Raw genomic sequence first — 20,188 nt, forward strand, 5'->3', positions numbered from 1 at the left:
CAATGGTGTAAAAAGGCATGGTGAATGATAACTCTTGAAAACAAGGGAGAGAGAGGTTCACTGGTCATTGGGTACTCAGGTATTGGGGAAGCCAGGCCCAGCACTTACCTTTTTAACACATGTGTCTGTGTGTCACATGTATAAATATTGTGCCTTTATGTATGTGTATATTTGTGAGAAGGGGATTGAAAGACACATGTTATCAGCATTGACACTGACTATAATGACTGAAGAATTAACTTTAAGCGAAAAACTGGGAGTTTTTTCTGACTGGCTTGGCACAAAAAATATAAATTATGGTATTTTGTTTACTTCTATTGCTCTAGTATTTTGTGACTAAGTAACAATTCTTGATACTAACAAACACATGGCATTAACTTTCTTATAAATTTATTGGCTAAGAAAAAACTTTATACATCCATTTATTCCCAGTCTTCATACATCTTTCTCATGTAGAGGTTTCATCTACTCAAAAACATATTGCTGCCTCAGTCACAAAATAATTTACAAATGAAACAACTTAGTGGGCATTAGATGTTCTTGTAGAATGAAAGTTTCTATATCAAGGAGTTTAGTACTTACTGGGAAATATAGATATGTAAACGACTAATAATAAAGCAGGTTCAACTACAGTCACATTATTTCACCAAATCATTTATTTTTTATTCACTAATTCAGTATCCATTTATTAAGCATTTAATCAACTTGTAAGACGAGGAGGAACTTAGAGGTTAGAGAATATGACTATACAAGCTGTCATTGTTCCCTTAGCTTGTCATTGTTCACTGAAAATTGAAATGGTTCTGCTGTTCCTAACAGTTATAGGAAGTAATTTTATTTATCCAAGAAATTCTTAATTGGAAGGATGGGGAGGAGAGAAAGAAAGAGACAACGGCCAGGTATTTTTTTTTTTCCAGAGCTCTTCTCCAAATATCCCTTTTAATAGTTATTTCTGCTCAGGATGACCTTTAAGTTTACAAAGGAATTTTAAATCCCCTTTCCCTCTAATGTTTAAGCAGAGGAAAAAATTGCTCTCCATGCTTCTTTCTAATCAGGAAGACCTTTAAAATTGTACGTGTCTTTTCTGTGGTACTTTACTAAGCACCTGCTCGGCGAGAGACTGTAAGGGAAACAGTGGGATAGATACATCTAAAGTTTCTCAAACTTGGCATTAGTGATATTTGGGGCTTGAAAATTCTGTGTTGTGGGAGGCTGTCTGACACGTTATAAAATATTTAGCAGCCTCCCTGACCTTGACTCACTAGATGCTAATAGGATTCCTATAATTGTGACATCCAAAAAGTCTCCACATTGACAAATGTCCCCTGGGGGGCAAAATCACCCCTCTTTGAGAACCACTGATGTGGATGCAACAAAGAATCAACCTTAACCTTACCCATTTGCATACTTTTCTACTATAAAGTTGTCTCGCATAGCTTACGTAGAATTGTCCAAGTGTATTATTTTATAAACGTGCCTTTCTTGGTTATTAGTAGATATTTCTTATTTTCAAGATGGTGATCTTGGTGTCTGTATAATTTCTGTTAGAATATCTGAGTTAGTGTATCTGGATACTAAGGAGAAAGATAGAAAAGATAAAATATGTATCTTCAACATTTTATATTCTGTGATGACCCTAAAAGCTAACGTGGGAGTTCTATTGACTGTTATAAACTATTACAGAAGAGAAAGTGAAAGTGGAGAGTTAGGTCCACTGTGTGTGAACAATGGGAGGGTCTATGGAATGATGCTTTCAGGTGGGCAGAGGCCTCATGGAGGGTGGCCCCACACTCACCCCCAGAATCCAGAAGCCATTCCCACAGGAACTTCAGAGGGAGAGCATTTACATTTACAGGAAAGAAACGATACTTCTGAGCCTACATTTGCCACATATTCATTAAGTGCATTTGTTCAGGCATTAAAGTAAAATGCCATGGGCTGTGCTTTTCCTCAGCTACAGCCTCTCTCCCTCCAACCTCACACCCTGTCTTCCTGTCATGCCTTTGTGAGATCGCCACCACTCTGCGGTGCCTGGAGAGGAACCTGGAAACGCTGATAGTTCAGTGCATACTCGGTCATATGGAGACAGCAGGAAAGAGTCAGGGGCCAACTTGAAAGATTTGGGGGCTGGCTGTGGTTTGCAGGCTGTAGACACCAAACTATACTTTATAGAACATGTAAAAATATAGCCTGTATGGGTTACTCTCTTACTGATTGTCTAGATTTGATGCCTTACATTAAATCATTTTAAAACCAACTCTAGAAGTCTACTCAAATCGTGCATTTTCTACTGGAATAGTGTCCCATGCATAAAACCCTGTTTCGCATAGGTGTAGGCTAGCTTACAGACCCTCTTACCATGTTGAGATTATTTCTAGAACTCAGGCTACTGAACCATCTGGTGCTCTGCCTGTGTCTTTCACATAGCTAAGAAGAAAATTTCCATTTAGCTTTCTAATGTCTTGCTGTGCAAGTCTTTATGCTCTTTTTTTAAAAAAAAATTTAATTATAAATTCTTTCAAGCATATAGAAAGTTTAAAAATTGACATAACAGACACTATGTACTACAACACAAATTTAATAGGTATTAGCATCTTACCTTATTTGCTTTTGATAGCTCTCTCTCTCTCTCTCTCTGTCTGTGTCCTCTCTCTCTCTCAAATAAAATAGTTACAGGTAAAACCCCACTTATCCATCACTTTGTCCTCCTTCCTTCTCTTAGGTAAACTGCTACTCTGAACTTTCATTCCCCAAGATGTTTTTATATTTTTACTACATAAGAATGCATCTATAAATACTGGCATTTTCAAGAAAGTTAATTTTTACTAACTTCAACCCAAATTTGCCATTGTATAGGATGGCTCCTTTTCAGGGCAAACATAGGTTCAAATTGGACGCCATTGAAGATTAACTGGTACTCACTTTGATCCTATTGATTCCTCTTTGCTGTCTAGATAAAAATGTATTTGTCACAATGTAGAGTTTGTACTAACTCTTATAGCAAAAAATAATAGAGAAAAATCTAGGGGAAGTAAGTATGCAGACTAACTCTTATATCTTGTCCTTTCATAAGAAAAATTTCCGATCATTAAACATTTAATAATCTATTATACTGCCTATAAAATTTCCCTTTAAAGTTTTTTCCATTCTAATTTCATCACGGAGCTCCTAATGGGAGAGGCTGGCAGAAAAGCACAGGAACCTTCCTCTAGGCCAAGCTTGTCCCTGCCTGCTTTTGACTCAGCAAGGAGTGCCAGGGAAGGCTCACTTCCCTATTTTTCCCGAAAGCCACGTGTGAAGTTTTAAAAATCAAACTGCGTTCCCTTTCACAGAGGTGGGTGACAAGAGAAGCAGCCCCATGGGACTGCAGAAACTCTCACCAATCCTCCTCTAGAGTGACCAGAAAGTACCCCTTCCTATCCTAACTAATGTGACACATCCTTCTGTGTGGTCCACTCTATGCAAAACCAGAAATTGACAAGAATGACTTTGATTGTAAAGTACAAATAGCTTACCAGTTAGTATTCTTAGTTTCTCTTTAGTTATAAATATCAAATGCAAGGGACTTGAAACCCAGCTGATAGAAGTGTAACTATTTTTAATCAAACATTTTCTGAAAGCTGGTTCTCACATATGTTGTCTTTCTTGAGTGTTTTATGTTGAGTGGAAGAAGTGTTGAAATGTTTAGGTCAACAACAGCTTTTTTGTTGTCCCCTTCCACTACTGATTTTAAAAAAAAAAAAAAAAGGCTCCACTCTTCGTGCCTTTCCTTAAAAATCCTAAATGTTAAGTTTCTGTCGAGGTCGAATAGACTACCCGATCTGCTGTGGCATTTGAGGATATCACATATCCTTGCATAATCTCCCTTTCGTTTGTATAGACTTGTCTGATTCACGTGGTTTGGATCTATTTGGAGTACTAATTTAAAATAATTTAATCTGACTCAATTACTTAAAACAACAGGGGAGAAAATCACCAATAATCAGCTATGTGTGCGTATAGAACCTAGTTCATATCATTTATTAGGATTTCCATTGAACCCCTAAGCTGTTCACTGCGCAAGTATTTAATTAGGGAAAATAACCATACCCCTATGTACATTATACTGTGTGTTTTGTAAACCATGAGAAAAGCTGCTTATTGAACAGAAGGGCTTTGTAACCTGGGGTCTGTGGATCCCTGTTGGTGGTTTCAGAGGCTTTTTAGATTCCTAAATTTATATGCAGACTTACACATGTATGTATGTGCATTTTTTCTTGGGAGATGAGTATAACTTTTTATCATATTTTCAAAGGGAAAGATTTAACATGGTTAAGAATCATGCTATAGCTTGTATCACTTTAGCTTTTTGATAGCAGCTATCTTTTTAAATGATCTATGTAATATTTTTTAAGATTTTTTCTTTTTTTATTCTTGCATTTTTAATCAATTTTAAATGAAGTGAAATGCTTTATGTTGCTCAACACATAGCCCAGAAAGCCTCCCTTCAGTTTTCCAGTAGGTGGAAAAAAGATGAAACTGAATTGATGGCCAAAAGAGTTGAATGGGCTTCACTGCTTTTTCTTTCTTGCTCTTCCATACATTTGCAGATTAAGCATGAAGCTCATCATTAGTGATTGAAGCCAAAAGAGAGAAGGCAATTCATTGAACAAATATTGATTGAGCACTGTGTGTCAGGTACTGCTCTAGACAAGCAGACAAAACTCCCTCCCATATGTAACCACAATTGAGACTTATAGGTAATTTTTGTTGCAAGTAGTTCAGAAGTTTTGTATTTTGTCCTAAAACAAAATATTACTTTGTAAAATATTTTTTTAAATAGTCCTCTAAATCCGCTGTATATATTCAAAGTCACCATTATAAAGTGGAGAAAGCTACTCATTAGAGAAAACCTATCACACAGATAATAGCTGGGAAGCTTAACCCTTAGAAATTATTAGGAGAGATATATGCTTCTTGAATTTAAGAACTGTCTGAATTTTTAATTTTGTTTTGTCAGTTCTGGCTTGGTGACCTTCCTCTATTGGCCATTCCCATTTTTCTGCCCTCCACTCTTCCTTGACACATGATTATTTCTGGGACCACTGTTCAATCCGAAACAAATCTCTGGTGGCTTCTTTTAAACCCAGTGGTCTCAGTCTGAAGGTATAGTGGGGCAGCTCTCGGCATTCCATTCTGGAGTCTTGACCTCATAAAGTCACATACTGGCAATTTGCCTTGATAAGGTGAAGTGAACACACAGAAGCACTAAGATCCCCACATGTGTTCCACTGCCTCCTCCACAGACAAGTTGTTTTTCAACCCATCTGCAGGTCCAGAGGTGAAGCTGGAGGCTACCCTGCAGTCTCAGTCTTTTCTCCCCACCCTCCAGATGGATTCCAAATAAGAAGCCTCCAGCCTACCTTCACCTCCCTGGGGTCTCATGGACATGGGCTGGAAAGTGCATGCAGACTTTCACAGACAATGCTTTTTGCCTTTAGGTCCCCTTCTACCCAACAGAATGATTATAATAATGGCTTGATGTGCTTACTTACATCATCTCATTTAATCATCACAGTAATCCACTGATGCAGGTTCTGTGATCCGCATTTTATAAATGAGGAAATTGAAGCCTAGAGAAATTAAGAAGCTTAACTTGAGTCTCACAGGCTTTTAGAGATGGAGCCCAAGATTTCAGTTCATGCCATATGGTTTAAGGGCCTGCACTCTTAACCATCATGGAATACCATTCATTATCATAATGTTAAGGATCTGTCTCTACTTTGCAGGAATCTTTTAAATCTATGGTTCACAATCATGGGTGGGCTTCAGAATCATCCAAAAGTGTTTCAACCACAGAGACGCCTGGGAACCACTGCACAATTGCTAAATCACAGTGCATCATCTAGCCAATCTTGGATTCTACAATAATTCTATGACAGTTTCTAAGAATACATGCCATTATATAATGGCAACATATTACAACAGATAATTGAATAGATATTCAATGTATACCGTGGAATAGAATATTATGCCACTGTGTTTTAAAAAGATAATTAAGAGGATACGGCACAACGTGGAAAACTGCTTATAACATAATATTAAGGATAAACCTCAGCTGGGCATAGTGGCTCACGCCTATAATCCCAACACTTTTGGGAGGCCAAGGCAGGAGGATTGCTTGAGCCCAGGATTTTGAGGCCAGCATGGGCAACATAGTGAGACCCTGTCTCTATAAAAAAAATTTTTTTAAGAAAAAAAACAGGATTTCAAATTATTGCTAATATTTGTAGTGATTACAAATATTAGCTTCTTTTTATAAAGCCTGGGTGGAAGCATATAGATGAATCTTTAGCTTTATTTATTCATCCATGACTTAAAGAAGATTGGTTAACACCTGACTCCACCTTAAATAGCAGAACATTGGACTGAAGGAAAAAAAAATGTGAAGCTGTCTTACTTAGCTACAGTTTCCAGCATGTTTTCTCAGGAGCTCTATGGGAGACAGTGCAGTGTGGCTCTCAAACCTTACTACACATAAAAATCTGCTTCAAAACCTACTTAAAATATCGATTTTATTCCATTTCCAAAGCCTGGTAGAGTAGGTAATTCTCCCACTACAATACACTTAGTAACACTAGAAAAAAAATATAACATTTTCTTTAATGCGTAGCTGAGTTTATTAGAAAGTATGATAACTACTGGGGCGCCATAAAACAAAAGAAAACTTTGGGAAAACACAATAGGATATGGATGGACTTTGGGGCCACAGCTGCCCTGGAAATATTTGCTGACCTAGATAATCAAGAAGCTTGGTTTTTAACAGCTTCCTAGAGACAAAAGATAAGGCCTTGGGCCTTTCCAATCTGAGGAATTGAAACTGCAATCACCCACTTAATTCAGGACTCTCTCAGGGCTATAGTTTCTGTTGATGGGTGATCCTCAGGCAGAGAGGTGATGAGGAAGTTGCCTGTCTCAGCCTAGGGTGAATCAGAAGATAAAATGCCTCTCTTGAGAATCAATAACTACAAACCCAATTCTTACAGATTCAGAGTTAAGTGTATGCTCACTGAATAGAGTAGGAAACCCCAAGTCTAGAAATGAATATGAAGTTGTTCCACATTGGGGATACCCTCAGAGCCTTGCAGAAAAGCATAAAAATGTATGTGGCTCAAAGAATCGTGAGCTCCTGATCAAAAATTAGAAAATATGTATGCAAATAAGCCACTCTGTTTAAGAATTGGCAGAACAATGAAAAGCAGAATTAAATCCCCAGAATCTTCAGATAATTGAATTACCAATTGTTTGATATATAAATACAAAATAAGTTAGGAATAGAAAACAGACCAGGCAGAATGAAAATAAAACCAAGTCGATTTTAAAATTAAATGTGCGACACTGAAAATGATTCAACATAGTTAACATGGATAATTTGAAAGAAAGGATGAGCTGGCAGGTACAAGAGAAGGAGTAAGAGGTGTCTAGTTGACGTCCTAGAAAGAGGTATTACAACTGCAGATTTCTGGTTCTACATTTACAGTTTCTAGGTCTGGGGTGAGGTTTAGGTGGTTGTGGACCACACTTTTAGGTTTTAAAGCATTGGCTCTGAAGTCATTTGGTTCAGGGCTGGGCATGATGTTGGTTCCTAGTTTTGCGACTTGCAGTGTTACTTAACTTGGCTAAGCATCAGCTTCCTTATCTATGAAATTGAAAAAATAATACCTACGTCATAGGATATATGTGTAAATCAAGTTATTCAGTACATGCCCCACAGTAAGCACTTAAAAATGACAGTTGTTTCTATTTTTATATAACCAAATACACTACTACAAATATTGAGTGGCAGCTTTGCTGGTTCATTTATGGATTCATGGAGCTACACAAAACCTTCACCAGTCTATTAATTTATTTTTAGTACAGTCTCTCTAATCAGTATTGCTTCCGCTGTATATTGACCCCATATCCTTTCTTCTGTCTGGGGTTAAGATAGGAGACTGAGATCAGCTGTGTCAAAAGCTTTCTTTTAGATGTAACACATGATTTCTTATGAAAATCTCATAGGTAGGAAACCAGAAAGGAATTTATTAAATTCTTGTTAGGCTCCTTAGTTGTATTAGTTTTGTAGGGCAGTGTTTTAATTTAGGATACTTATGATAGAGAGCACCCCTTCCATAATTAGGAGAAACACAAGATGGAAATAAAGATTTTATTACTTAGTGGTCCTGGGGAGCACACAGCACTCCAGGGAAGGCCACACACCAAGGTCAGGGAGCATGTGGAGAAAGAGAGAGAAAGGAACTCACGGGCCATTGCCTTTACTGGGTCCAGGACATTATCCAAACAGATTTCCCACAGGGAGTTTTAATAGGTGGGTTTCAAGCAAGCAGGTATGAGTTCCAGGAGGTCACAGTGTGATGAAGAAGAAGTCACTGTGGCATATCTGCACAGTCCATGCAAGGTGTGAGCATCAGTGAAGACCAGTCAGGTAGGCTATATGTAGCTGGCCCATGGGGAGGTGATCACCAGGTGGCAATTGTATAATGCAGATATCTAGATTGGCCACATAGAGGAACCGGGAGGAGGTGTAGTACTGGAAACTGCGTCGACGGTCACTGAGCCCTGCTTTAGGTATGAGAAAGTCCAGCTTATATTCAGAATGGATGCAAAGGCAGCATAAAATTAAAAGCATTCACTGCCAGCTGCCATAACAAGTTACCACAAACTAGGTGGTTTAAAGCAACCGAAATTTATTCTTTCACAGTTCTGGATGCTAGAAGTCCAATATCATGGTCTTCGCAGGGCCATGCCCCCTTTGAAGGCTCTAGGCAATAATCCTTCCTTGCCTGTTTCTAGCTTCTTGTGGTTGCTGACAATTCATGGCAGTTTGTGACTTGCAGCTGCATCATTCCAATTTCTGTCTCCATCTTCACATGAATACTGTCTTCTCTCTGTGTCCCTGTGTCCAGATCTCCCTCTTCTTTCTCTTAGAGACCTGTCATTGTGTTTACGGCATCCATAACCCTATGTGACCTCATCTTAACTAATCGTAATTGCAACGACCCCATTTCCAGATAATATAATATTCTGAGGCTCTGGGTGGACATGAATTCTGGGGGTACACCATTCAGCCCACTACAAACATATTGTGGCATTGAGGTTATAAGCCAGTAGCCCTACGAGTATAGGATGATGCCCATTTCAGCCTGATAGTACACTCCGAAAGAGATCACATGTTAACATTGTTGCCTCAGTTAATCATAGAAATACTCAATTAGTATAGAAATAACAAGAAAAATGCTTTGTTATTCTCATGTGTCATTTATCGAGTTCTTACTATGTATCTGTTATTGTTATCCTTATACACTTCTGCACAAAAGATGGTTTTATCCCAAGTTTTAGCTTAGAAACTGAGGCTTAATGAGTAACTTGACCAAGAATGGCTTCTCTTTCTCCATTTCCTTCCTCTCATGGTGTTGTTTTATATACATAAAATAATATATATTATTCTATTAATATAGATTAATATATGTATTTATATATGTACATTTTATATATGTATAAAACTTATGTTGTAAGTTTTATATACATATAATATATATTCTGTTTATATATATTGAATTTATATATATATAAAACTTAACACTATTAAGTCTTAACACTATTAAGTTTCATGGTGTTGAGTTATATAGTTGTTCTATTAATTATATATATATATGGGGGGAGGGGTGTTTCTCCAGCCTAGACTTCTACTTTGAAATGTAGTCTCCAGGCTCAGCTACTTGTTTGACATTGCCACTTGGATGTCTGGTAGACTTAACATATTCACAACTGAATTTCAAATCTTCCCCACCAATCTGCTCTGCCTCATAGCTTCCCCTTTCCGGAATGTGGTTGCTCCATCCTTCCAGTTGTGCAGGCCCCAAATCTTGGAGTTTTCCTTGACTCCTCTCTTCTTCTCAAATCCCACATGTAATCCATCAGGTAGTCTTATTGGCTGTGCCTTCACACTTTTTTCAGAAGCTAATTATTCTTCAACACCTCCAATGCTGCCACCCTGGTATAAACTACCATCCTCAGCATCTTTCTTCCAGTGGATTTTAGCATCCATGAATGATTATTTCCTAAATCAATTATCAATAATTGTTATAAATTTGTGATTTTTCTATTTCTATCCTTCCTGTCACTTTTCCGGGTTTTTTTAAAAAGAGCTTTCTTCATTCTTCTTTAAAAAACATTAAAATTAGCATCAGTATGAACTCGTGGATTCTTTTGTTATTCATTGTACTATAAGCCATTCCTGTCATTATTCATTTTGATTCTTAAATTGTCCTATTCTTGGCCAGTGGGAGTCTTTCAGGCTAGCTCCTATGTCTTTTTGATATGTCCCTATCTTTTTTTTCCTAACACTTTCCTTATTTCTGAAATTGTAAGCTATTCTAGGTTCACCCTATACCTTCACTACCCCAGTCCAGGTATCGTCTATCTCTCTAAGAAGTCCTAGTTCCTTTTAGCAGGAGAAGTTTTTCTAGACTCTTTCATTAGGCAGAGCTACAAAATTGATTATTTTAAAAATCTCGAGTTCATACACTAATTCATAATTCTAATTCCAATCCAACACTGCAGGCTTCTTCCCTCCCTCCCCTCATCCAATACTTGTATTTGGATTTGAGATATGAAATGTGTATCTCATATCCCATATTTCTTCAGTAACTGAAAACCCTCATCATCAATGATAGCAGCATGCTTACTCATTTTGCTCAGTCCAATAATACACACACATTTGTAGAAAAATAGAATAGTTTTAGAATGGCTATACCAATATCTGCAAGCTTACTATATTCGGTTCAAAATTTCTTTGTAGTTCAACAGAGAGCATTCAGTCAGAGTAATGTATACAAAAGTTACTTGGATTAGATTTTTTCCTTCTGTGTATTTATATTTCCATTGGGCTATAGAGTTAAGCTATTTTTTTATTTCTATTCCATTTTAGGGGTTTTCCCATCCCTGTTGATTTAGTAATTTTATTTTTTGAATATCAACATTTGTCAGTTTCACATCTTTCATTTATATGAGATTAACTAGACCCTTTAGAAATCATTATAAAGTCAAGTTGTTCTATTAATTTTTAAAATAGGTGTATAAAAACCAAAGGGATCAATCAGAGCCTTGATTTAAAGTATGTTCTGAATTATTTCAGAAAATCGAATCCATCTAAACCCAGAACATTTCATTTGTAGATTTCAAAGACTTCTTGGCCTTCCTACCTTCCTTACATTTATGTAGCATGTGTTTATCCAAGGCACACCACCTGCCAGGCACAGTGCTGGGCTCTGTGTTGACACACATGAATGTGATCATCTTTCTGTAGCCCTCAGGTTACATGGCACCACAGCCAAGATACAGACATGTGTGAGAGAGTAATCAGGGTATTACTCAGGATTTGCTGGAGGAATGCCTCTTCAAAGGATATTCTAAATTGGTGTGTGTGTGTGTGTGTGTGCGTGCGCATGTGTGTGTGTATGTGTGTTGAGGTGGACTGGGAGAAAATATACCCTCCTTGAGATCACCTCCTGGCTAGATAGTCTCTCCCTTCTCTATTTGTGATAGAATGCAAGTGGAATTTGACAGGTGTACTTCTCAAACTAGAAACTAGAGAGCTGCTATCTCAGTCACCGTAAGAAGAACGAATCACACCAAACCTACATCATTGTCTTCTATGACAGGATTTCTACAAGGGTGAGATAGTGAGATGCTGGAGATCCCTGTTTTGGTAGTTCAGGGATTCACAGCATCTCCCATGCTGGTGATGTCAACCTGAAGAGATATTTCTAGTGATAGGTTCCAGGGATCTTTCCCCAAACACTTTAATATATTTTATCATTGTCCTGAATACAGCCCTAGAAGGTTCTTACTAAATTTGCAGGTGACATGAAGTGATAGACAACAAACAATTTGAATTCAAATTAATTTTGAAAGCTGAGACAATGGACCCAATTCTTCAGCAATTATATTTAAAAGATATAAACACATGCGGAAAACAAATTACAAGTACAGAGTGGAAGAGAGATGATTTAGCAGCAACGCATGCAAAGAGATCTAGGAGTTTTAGTTAATAACAGACTCAACATGAACCAGCAATGCAATGTGACTACGAAACAAGTAATTCCTCATTAGGCTGCATTAATGGAAACACGATACATAAGACCAAGGAAGTGGTGGTCTCATTTGCACTCTGCGATGAAAGGCCACACCAGGAATACAGTGTAATACTGCTGGGCACCACATTTGTAGAGAAATAGAAACCAACTTGAGTGTCTTCAGAGCAGAATGGTGACAGAACTCAAACTTCATTCAAATGAGGAGTAGTTACTGAGCCTGAGAAATTTATAGCCTGAAGGATTTGGTTGTCTTCAAATATATGAATGGCTGTGATGGGGAAAAAAGGATTAAATGTGTCCTGTTGTCACAAGAGGATGAAATAAGGAGCGGTGAATGGAAGCCCCAGGCGATAGAGGTTTCAGTTGCTGCTGACAGTCAGGGCTGTCTGAGGGTGGAATGTATCGCCTCAGGACAAAGTGAGTTCATTGTCACTGATTTGGTTCAAAAATGACCAGGAAGACTACAGGGCAGGGAAGCAACTTGTATTATAATAAGTAATTTTTTTCTTTTTTATTTGTATGCCCTTAGAAAGATGTTTACTTAACTTGATAAATCTGTAACAAGGGATAATCAAGATTTGGTTATAGGACAATTACAATTTTCTGACAGATCCCCCAAAATAATAGAAATTAATAGCTTACACACTACTTTATCCAAGCTGTAGAATGTATGACTTACTTCATATACTTTGTGTTTAGTCAGTTTATACAGGCTGAACAACATAAAGTTAAGACATTAAAGGGTTTTTTTTGAAGGTTTAAAGTACTACCATTTTTCCAAATTACTGGCTGATCCTAGAACTTTGAGAAACTTTGGTGTTTCCCCCCTTCCTACTTTTGTTTACATCATAGTACGTAGATGGTACAATATTTTGGTTAACCTCAGTCTGACACTTAGATTGTGTTCTTTTGCCCTATTAATGTCTAGAGTGTAAAAAGACCAGTAAAGTAGCACCAAGAAATCAAAGAAAATTTCCCAGTTCTACTCACTTGTAATTCTCTTAATTTAGTAGGGGCTTTCCACAGGAAATCACAATAGAATAGTTGAAATGCTCTTTATCTTATGTACTTTCCTTCTGAAGAAAGGGACAGTTAATTGGCTTTTTCCCAACATGGTCCAGATTTTTATACAGGGCAGCTGTATTTACTATAGTACAAAGGAAATTCTACACAGAATGATGTCTCTAAGTATTTTCAATAATTAAGAACCTAATTGCTTCTCTAGCCAGTGGGTTTCAGTGAAAGTGATAAAATAGATTTTCTAAGCAAGAAAAATACATAATGAGGGTGGTTGTATACCTTTAAGAAAAAAGAAATCAGTGATATTCAATCCCAAGTAAATTTGGATATCACAGAGTCAGAGATATTCTTATTTTAAATTAAATTTGAGTCAAAAACAATGTGTTTAAAGACTTTAAAATCATTTTAAAAGAATGTTAGAAATTTACATTAATAATTTCTATTTTCAATGAATAAATGAGAAACCTAGAATTTTTGTTTTGGACACACTTTGATCATATCTAATGTGTTCTACTTCCTCTAATTACTTTTATGTTATTAGGATTTTTAAAAAACCTCTTAGATTAAAATTTCTCAGTGTATCTTTGTTTGCGTGTCTCTTTTTCTCTCTCCACTTATGTAATTGAAGCATTTCTGACATATCCTCAGAACACACAGATTCTTATCAGGACTTAACTACCCAGGGAGGGCCCTCCTTGGATTTACTGAAAATAAACACTTTGGGTACTCAGTCTCAGTTTTAATGACAAAAGTTGAAATCTTTGCCTAACATGAAGGTTTTTCTTTGTCTCTAAATTTTGATTTTCCATGCTATCAGAGGTCCCATTGCAACAGGTAATTTGAGTGTTGATTGTATGTTTTCTCAGTTTGTAATTGTGGTGAAATGTATTTAAAATGTTCACAATTTTAAAGTTAAGTTTACCTATAAGGTTCTTTCCAACTCAGAAATTCTGTGATGGTAAAGTTTTTTTTTGTAGTTTGAAAATGTGATCTTTGGATGTTGTCTTCTGTGTCCTATGCATATGACTAGGAATCATAGAATTTTAGAGCTGGAAAATGAGTGAGACATTATCTAGTGATTCTGCAAATGAAGAATTAAAAGGCCCAAAGAGGTTAGGTGACTCACGCAGTATCATAGCAGTACCTGGTGACTAGAACTCTGGCCACCTACTGCAGCACTAAAAATTAACCCAAATGTTTTTATCTGAAAATTTGCAGACTTCAGGCTAGGCCTGTAAATAAATAAATAAGAAGTTAAAACATATTTGAGAAAGGTAAGCTTAATATGCCACATTTGGGAAAAGATGTGCCTGACACAAATGTATTTGGTGTAATAGAGAACATTCTTCCGTTATACCGAAATGAAAATTTTGAACATTCTCAAAATTCTCGAATTTTGAGACATTTATGTTAAGCACAGTTTATTCAGACTCTCTATAAACTGTGCTGTCATCCCTGTTGTTTTCTCCAAGCGGAATCATACTTAAATTACAACTTTAGGGAGTTTAATGTTTCCTATTTTTGCACTCTTGGGATATTTTTCAGTGACTCAGAAGCATAAACTGACACTGTGAAGTTAAGGCTGTGTTCCAGTGGGAATGATAGCATGTCTCTAGGACGCTGATGGAGAAAGCCCTCCTCATGCAGCTGCCTTGCGGAGTCTCCCTGCTGGTGGTGAATGTGAGATCACACAGGGCCAGCAGCCAGGGCAGTACATCTCTCAGTCTCGCTTCTGGTTTTACCTAGAGCCAACCCTTGGTGATTGTTTGCCTCCTTGGCCAAGCCCCCACACAATAGGAAAACTGTGTCTCAAGGTCGAATTCTGTTAATACCTGAGAGGTGAATTTATAAACATTTAAGATGTTTTAGCGTCTCTGCAGCCAGTGTCTCTGTAAATGAAAATTGCTTCTCGAAGTAGAAAAGCATAAGGGAGTACAAGGGCTTCAAAAAATAATCCTTTTAGGAATAAGAATATTGCCAGGGTTAGGTGTTCCTAACTGTGGTTTCAAGCAGAGGAGTTAGTAAAATTCCAAAAGTTAATCAGCTTCATGTACTCAACTTTTGCTAGGACTTTGCAAAAACTCCTCAGGGATCCCTCAGAGTTAGATTAGGGAGATGAACCCTGCCAAAGGACAGTAACCATTCAACAGCTGGATAGCCTGTTGGGCCCCACTGTCCTCAGCCTTTCCTAATGTTGCCTGGGAACACCACTTTTCTGCTCCCTCCTTTTTCAGTGTAGCCTGGAGACAATTATTTATTTATTCACTAGCTCTTTTAACAAATATTGATTAAGTAGGTACTGGTTCTGTTCTAGGGGTTGGAAAAACAGAGAAAATTAAATAGTGCCTTTGTCCTCAGGAAACAATCCATTTAATAGAGAGACGAAGATATGCCCTTAAATACCTGAATCACCAGCATAACCAGCACCTGCGGCTGCCATGTGGGAATTGTTGAACAAGATAATTTTTGAATGAAAGAGTAAATGACCTAATTGCTCTAATGTAAAGATAAATTTCTAAGAGTCGGCTAGTTGGGATGATTATAGAAGGATTCAAGGGAGAGATGTATGAAAGCACAGATCTAACGAGGGAAAACAGCACAGCAGAAAAAGCAGCAAAGGCTCAAAAGTAGAAATCTCTGAGATCGAATGGAGAATAATAAATAATTTGCTGGAATGAAGAGCACATGGAAGGCAAGGGTGGTAATAAGGCCGGAGATAGTAGATAAGGCCAAATCATGCAAGAATTTAAACTGTATGTTTTTAGAAAATGGGTAAGCTATAGAAATTTTATATAGGAATGAGAAATTATCAGCAGCATTGTGCTTTAGGATTACAAATCTGGTAGCAATCTGCTAACTGATATTGGAAGGGAAAGGCCCAGAGACACTAGTTGGAAGAATTGCAGTGATTCTTCATGAGCTAAACTAAGAGTTCAAGCTAAGATAGATAAACTAAGGAATGAGAATGGAAGAAAGGGACAAACTGAGATTTTTGGGGTGGTACTCAGCTGAAGTTTGGCAACTGGTTAAACATAAAAGACAAGAGACAGGAATCCAAGATGAAAAGAGGATTTTGCTGCACTTTTTTAGAAGGCGGCATTTGTATTTCCATTTCCAGGAGGTGGAGTAGCTTTGAGAAGAAAGGTGATTAGTTCAGTTTTGGGCACATTGAGCTGTAACGGTATTATGGACAGGAAGATACCCTACAAACAGCTGGAAATGTTGCACATGCTTAAAAAGAAGATGAGAACATGAGATTTCAATTTAGCCATCATCTGCATGGAGTAGACAATTCAATCCAGGAGACTTGATAAGAATGTCAAGGGCGTGATCACGATAAAGGTGAGAAATGGACTGAGCATCGATCTCTGCTGAAACATCTCTTTGAGCAGGAAGAAGAGTGCCTTAGCAAAAGCAGCCAGTGAAATGGGGAGTTGGGGGAGACTTTCAAGGAGGGAATGGTAACATATCCCATTCCCAAAGAGGTCAAGTAGGGTTGAGGAATAATAAATGGCTAGTGGGTTTGGAAACATGGAATCTGTCATGACCTTTACACACTTTTTCATTTGATGGATCGGGGGATTACTTACATTTGCAAAGGGCCTCAGATTAAGTGGTGGCGGTTCAGCATTAGTAATTAGAGATTTTCTTATGTACTTTGTAGGGAGAAATAGAATGGCATTCAAACAGATATAAGTTCCTCTTAAGAACCTTTCTCATTGGATTGTAGAGAAGAGCAAATGAAAGAATCGTTCAGTATTTCTTGGTATCATGCCCAGCCCATAGGTTTCAATAAATGTTAACCTTTACAGTTGTCATCATCATTATCCAGAAGGGGCTTTTTTTTAGAATAAGGAAGAAAAGCAGTGCTCATCTGTAGACAAGGGAAAAAATCCTTTGGAAGAGAGAAAGAGAAGGGTAATTCAAGAAGATCAGGAATAAACATTAAGGGTAAAAACAGAATGGTTAGCCCTGGAAAAGGGAACAAACATGTTTCTCTGAATTAGGAGAGGATATGTGAAGTAACAGGGATGTTTTGAGCCTCAGTAACAGTAAGGAGAAGAGAGAGTGAAGGAACTTGCACGCAGTGACTTCTACCTTCTCATTAAAGTCAAGAGAGAATCTCAACTGCAGATATCTGCTTAAGGTAGGAAGAGAGAAATAAGAATTGCTGTCATTTATTTTGTGGTTTTGATATAGCAAAAACTGTACTAGACACTTTACCTCCTTTAATCCTCAGAAAATTTAGAGATTATATATTTGTATTCACATTTTACAAATGAGAAAGCAAGTAAAAAAGTTAAGTAACTCTCCCAGAGTCCCCCAGATGGTCATGGGAGCCCAGATTCAGAGCCAGCTATGTCTTACTCCAAAGCCTGTGCTCTTTATTGAAACATACTCCACCAGTTTGAGATCTTGGAGGTGTACCCCTGCTACTATCAGGACTACCCCTGATAAAGTCCTGTGGGGTAGTTGTTCCTATCCATCACCACAGTGAATATCAAAGAAGGGCCCTCTCATTTGAGGAATAACAGACAGTGAAATTGAGATGGACCAGAAATGCAAATCCTGGATCCCTGAGGGAAACAACAAAATGAAGCATAGAGGAAATATTTGAGTCTGGTGCCAAGACTCATCAGTACAAGAGAGAATGCCTAATGGGCAATAGCAGTTAGGGTGGGAAGAGAGAAGTATAAGGGGGTGTCTTGGAATTTGAGGGAAGAACTGCCGCCTTAGTTTTCGAAGGATGATTATTCGAGAGTTGCCCTCACTTCACTTTCCCACAGCTGGCAGAATTCCTACCTCTTAGTGGTTAGATTCCTTTTTACCAGATACTGTAGGGCCAGTGCAGCAACCAGAGCCCCCAGCCAGAAACCCTGCCTCCAATTTAGACCAGTGTTCTGCTCTGGTGTGTAATAATCATATTCTAATTTAAATAGCCTATTGAGATGCTACATTGATATCTAGCCTTTTTTTTTTTTTTTTTTTACTTTTAAGTTTTATGGGCAGGATGTGCAGGTTTGTTACATAGGTAGACGTGTCATGGGGGTTTGTTGTACTGATTATTTCATCACTCAGGTATTAAGCCTAATATCTATTAGTTCTTTTTCCTGATCCTGTCTATCCTCCCACCCTCCACCCTTTGATAGGCCCCAGTGTGTGTTGTTTCCCTCTATGTGGCAATGTGTTCTCATCATTTAGCTCCCACTTATAAGTGAGAATATGCAGTATCTGTAATAATGGGTTTTCTGTTCTGGTGTTAGTTTGCTAAGGATAATGACCTCCAGCTCCATCCATGTCCCTGCAAAGGACATGATCTTGTTCTTTTTCATTTCTGCATAGTATTCAATTGGCCATTTTTTAAAAGACAACAAAAAAAAGAGTACAGTTATCTCCACTCCTCACCCACTACCCACCACCTAACCCAACCCTTTATATTTTAGTAATTGCCTTCCATAAATAACACTTTATCCTGTCTTAATTATGCATTCATTAGTGTATTAATTATTGAATGCCCACAATATGACAAGCATTATTTCAAGCACTGAGGATACAGCAGAGAATAAATCAATATCCTCACTGTTTTTATTTCATTTTTTTAAGAGACAGGGTCTCACCCTGTTGCCCAGGCTGGAGTGCAGTGGTGTGATCATAGCCCATTGCCACCTTGAACTTCTGGGCTCAAAGGACACTCCTACCTCAGTCTCCCAAGTAGCCGGCACTACAGGTGCACACTACCACACCCAGCTTCCCCACTCTGAGCCTCCATCCTAATGGAGAAGAGAGGCAGTAATCAAAATACATGAAATGTGTAGTATTAGATGGTTATTAATGTATAAAGAAAAATTAAGCAGAGAAAGGAGCAAGGGATTAGGGGGTCAAAGTTTTGGTAGGGGTAGAGTGGTCAGTGAAGGCCACCTTGAGAGATGGCAATTATGTAAAGCCTGAAAGCAGGTAAGAAATATACAGGTATACAGATGTCCCTGGAAAGAGTGTTCTAGGCAGAAGAAATACAAAGTGCAAAAGCTAAGATTGCTCACCTGGCAAGTTCAAGAACAGTGAGAAACTGATGTGGCTGCATAGGAGTAAGAAGAAAAAGGACGGAGAGGACATGAGATGGTCAGATCGCCTAGGGCCTTGTAAGCCATTATAACGATTTTGTCTTTTAATATAGAGAAATATTAAAGGTTTTTGTTTTAACTTTTTAACATATAAAAATGTAGTCATATACAAACACAGAATAGTATAATGAGCCCCCTTGCACTAATCACTCAGCTTTAACAGCTTTCACTTTGGGAGGATTTTGAGTGAAGGAGTGATAAGACATGGCATGGCATGACATGGCTTGAACAGGATCACTCAGGAAAATAAGCCATGGGGAGACAGGACAAGCAGAGGAAACACAGGAGCAAAAGCTTAGGAGACAGATGATGGTGGCTGGAAACCAAGGGAGTAGCAGTGAAGGTGGTAAGAAGTGATCAGATAGAGGATATTTTTTTGAAGATTTGAATTAATATTATATATATTATACTTTGAAGAAGAATTTGAAAATGCATGTAGTGTAGTAAAGATGGTAAGAAATACAGAAAAGAGGCCAGGCACAGTGGCTCATGCCAGTAATCCTAGCACTTTAGGAGGCTTAGGTGGGAAGCTCCCTTGAGGCCATGAGTTCAAGGCCAGCCCGGGCAACATAGCGAGACTCTGTCTATATGGGAAAAAAAAAAAAAATTAACCAGGTGTGGTGGCATGCACCTGTAGTCCTAGCTACCTAGGAGGCTGAGGCAGGAAGATTGCCTGAGCCAGGAGGTTGAGTCTTCAGTGAGCCATGATCATACCACTGTACTCCAGCCTGAATGACAGAGCAAGACCCTGTCCCTTAAAAAAAAAAAAAAAAAAGAAAGAAAGAAAAAGAAATATAAGAAATGGCACTAGAATATCAGTATTGTATACATTATTTTCTGTTTAAAAATCCACACAACTGGCAAAAAAAAAAGTGACATACATGAACATTTATAAGACAGTGCATTTAT

General features: G+C 37.9%; 1 protein-coding gene across 3 annotated transcripts in view; it reads left to right on the forward strand.

Annotated features, from left to right (window-relative positions):
- NFKB1 (nuclear factor kappa B subunit 1) overlaps positions 1-20,188 on the forward strand; it is a 115,605-nt gene that overhangs the window by 38,162 nt on the left and 57,255 nt on the right. Inside the window, exon 1 of one of the 3 annotated variants that reach the window (XM_055385418.2) lies at positions 13,950-13,991. The exons of the other annotated variants lie outside the window; for them this stretch is intronic. Coding sequence (XP_055241393.2) covers positions 13,965-13,991 — 27 coding nt within the window. The 5' untranslated portion in view covers positions 13,950-13,964. Of the gene's footprint in view, positions 1-13,949; positions 13,992-20,188 lie in introns of those variants that run through there. 3 annotated transcript variants of the gene reach the window in all.

The sequence above is a fragment of the Gorilla gorilla genome, chromosome 3 (genome assembly GCF_029281585.2).
Source record: "Gorilla gorilla gorilla isolate KB3781 chromosome 3, NHGRI_mGorGor1-v2.1_pri, whole genome shotgun sequence".
NCBI classification, from domain to species: Eukaryota; Metazoa; Chordata; class Mammalia; order Primates; family Hominidae; genus Gorilla; species Gorilla gorilla.